The sequence below is a fragment of the Haliaeetus leucocephalus genome, unplaced genomic scaffold (genome assembly GCF_000737465.1).
Source record: "Haliaeetus leucocephalus isolate CR32 unplaced genomic scaffold, Haliaeetus_leucocephalus-4.0 Scaffold407, whole genome shotgun sequence".
NCBI classification, from domain to species: domain Eukaryota; kingdom Metazoa; phylum Chordata; class Aves; order Accipitriformes; family Accipitridae; genus Haliaeetus; species Haliaeetus leucocephalus.
Window position 1 is genome coordinate 6,683 of NW_010972843.1, and position 3,109 is coordinate 9,791.

General features: G+C 60.4%; 1 protein-coding gene across 1 annotated transcript in view; it reads left to right on the top strand.

The window, feature by feature from the left end:
* The window catches only part of LOC104835887 (death domain-associated protein 6-like), a 2,576-nt gene extending 670 nt beyond the window's left edge, over positions 1–1,906 (top strand). The window contains exons 2-3 of the mRNA XM_010574122.1: positions 5–101; positions 1,037–1,906. Of these exons, the coding sequence (XP_010572424.1) occupies positions 5–101; positions 1,037–1,906 (967 nt within the window). The remainder of the gene's footprint in view (positions 1–4; positions 102–1,036) is intronic.
* The last annotated feature ends 1,203 nt before the right edge of the window (positions 1,907–3,109 follow it).

The window sequence follows — 3,109 nt, forward strand, 5'->3', positions numbered from 1 at the left end:
CCCAACCCAATGGGGGACCCCCCAGCAGCCCAGGACCCCCCCAAAGCGGGGGGAAAGTGGGGGGCAGCTACAAGGCGGAAAATGAGCGGCTTTTCAGTGAGGTGAGACTGGGTCCCTTTTCTGGCGGGGGTCTCCTCTTTCTTGGGGTGTCCTCTCCCTGTGTGGTCCCCCCCCCCCCCCCTCGGTGCCACCCTCACCTCTGGCTAGGTGGGGGTCCCCAGAATAGGTCACACTTTCTTCATCACCCTTGGGAGAGGGGTTTGGGGGTGGGGGGGGTGATGGGGACATCCTTGGGGACATCTGTCCCCGTGTCACCTTGATGTCTCCATCCCCCATCGGTGTCTCCGTGTCACCGCGTGTGTTGATGTCACCCAGGAGTTTCCACATCACCTCAATGTCTTTGTCCCCCGTTGGCATCTCCACATCACCTCCTGTCGCCGTGTCACCTTGGGGTCTCTGTGTGTCCCCCCCCGCCCCAGCTTGTCCATGTCACTTCCATGTCCCCCACTATCTCCATGTCGCTTCAATGTCTTTATTCTATGTTGGTGTCTCCATGTCCCTTTGTGTCTTGGTGTCACCTCAGCGTCTTTGTCCCCTGTTGGCATCTCCGTGTCCCTTCTTGCCTCCACGTCTCCTCCTGTCTCGGTGTCACCCTATGTCTATGTGTCACCTCGGTGTCTCTGTTTCCCCTTTGGCGTCTCCGTGTCACCTCTGTGTCCCCCGTGCTTCTGTCCCCCCTCGACATCTCCGTGTCACCTTGGCGTCTCCACCTCATCTCAGCATCTCCGTGTTCCCCCGGGTGTCCTTGTGCCACTTCAGTGTCACCATCAACCCTCAGCGTCTCTGTCCCCCCTCCATCATCTCTGTCCCCCCTGCCCCGGGTGACTCTGTCCCCCCTCCATCACTTCTGTGTCCCCGGTGGGTATCTCCATTTCCCCTCTATCATCTCCCTGTCCCTGCCCCCAGCTGTCCCCGTGCCATCTCGGGGTCTCCATCCCCCTCTCACCCCTCTCCCCATGTCCCCCGCACCCCGCAGTTCCTGGAGCTCTGCACCCACTTGACGGAGGAGCACCCCGAGGTGATCCCCTTCCTCTCCGGCCGTCACCAAAAAGCCAGCCCAGATTTTTTGGCCTCAGCCGAACTCCGCAATGTCCTCAGCCGCTGCCTGAGCCGCGTCCGGATGCGTCGCAACAAAGTCTACGTCTACATCAACGAGCTCTGCACTGTCCTCAAAGCCCACACGCTACGTCGCAAGCTTCCCCTCGCCTCCGCTCCCCCCGTCGCCACCTCACCGTCTCCGCCGCAGCCCCCCGCCTCGCCACAATCCCCCGCTTCGCCCGTCGCCGGTTCTTCCCGCCCTCCCAGCGGTTCCAAACGCCAAATCCGTTACTTGGAGAATCTCCTTCGCGTCTACATGGGAGAGATCCGGCGGTTACAGGAACGGGAGCTGGATTTGGCCGAGTTGGACAGCGAGGACTCGACCTACCTGCAGGAGAGCCGGCTCAAGCGGAAGATGATGCGAATCTTCGAACGGCTTTGTCAGCTCAAGCAATGCAGCAGCTTGACGGGACGCGTCATTGAGCAACGCATCCAGTACCGCGGCACCCGGTACCCCGAGGTCAACCGCCGCATTGAGCGCTTCATCAACCGCCCTGAGGCTTTTCCCGACTACACCGATATCCTCAAGGTCATCCAAAAAGCCAGCGCCCGGCACAGTTTGGGTTTGGCTCGACGGCAGATGGAGAGCATGGCTCAGGACGCCTTCCGGGAGGTGGGCAACCGGCTGCAGGAGCGACGCCACCTCGATCTGGTCTACAACTTCGGCAGCCACCTGACGGATCAGTATCGGCCGGGTGAGGGGGCGGCGGAGCTCGTAGGGGGATGGTGGAACTTGTGGGGGGGGTGATGGAGTTCATGAAGAAACGATGGAGCTTGTAGTGGGGTGGTGTAGCTCATGGAGGGATGATGGAGCTCATGGAGGGATGATGGAGCTTTTGGGGTGGTGGAGGTCATGGAGGGGTGGTGGAGCTCGTGGGGGAATGATGGAACTTGTGAGGGGGTGATGGAGCTCGTGGTGGTGGTGATGGAGCTCATGGAGGGATGATGGAGCTTTTGGGGTGGTGGAGGTCATGGAGGGGTGGTGGAGCTCGTAGGGGGTGATGGAACTTGGAGGGGGTGGAGCTCCTGGTGGGCATGATGGAGCTTGTGGAGGGGTGATGGAGGTCGTGGAGGGGGTGATAGAGCTCAAGGAAGGATGACGGAACTTGTGGGGGAGTGATGGAGCTCATGGGATGGTGGAACTTGTTGGGGGGTGATGGAGCTTTTGGGGCAGTGGAGGTCGTGGAGGGGTGATGGAACTTGTGAGGTGGAGCTCATGGTGGGTGTGATGGAGCTTGTAGAAGGGTGGTGGAGGTCACAGAGGGGTGATGGAGGTCATGGGGGGATGATGGAACTTGGGGGGGGGGGGAGGTGATGGAGGGATGGTGGAGCTGGTAGGGGGGTGATGGAGGTCATAGATGATGGAGCTGAAAAATGGGTGATGGCGCTCATGGGAGGGAAGATGGAGGTGATAGAGCTCACACGGTGGTGATAGAGCTCATAGAGATGTGACAGCTGGTGGGGGGGTGATGGATGTCATGAGGAGGGTAATGGAGCTCGTGGGAGAGTGATGGAGCTCACAGGGGGGTGATGGAGCTCGTGGGGGCGTTAATGGAACTGCTGGAGGATGATGGAGCTTATAGAGTAGTAGTGGAGCTCCTTGAGGGGTGCTGGTGCTCTTAGAGGGATGATGGAGCTCCTGGGGAGCTGATGGAGCTGGTGGACGGTGATGGAGCTCCGGCAGAGGTGATGTAGCTGGTGAAGAGTGACAGAGCTCCAGGAGAGGTGATGAAGGTGGTGGAGAGTGATGGAGCTGGTGGAGCTTCTGGAGGGGTGATGGAGCTCATGGAGGGGAAATGGAGCTCCAGGAGAGGTGGTGGAGCTGGCGGAGTGTAGTGGAGCTGGTGGAGGGTGATGGAGCTGGTGAGGGGTTCTGGAGCTCCTGGGGAGGTGATGGAGCTGGTGAGGGGTTCTGGAGCTCCTGGGGAGGTGATGGAGCTGGTGAAGGGTG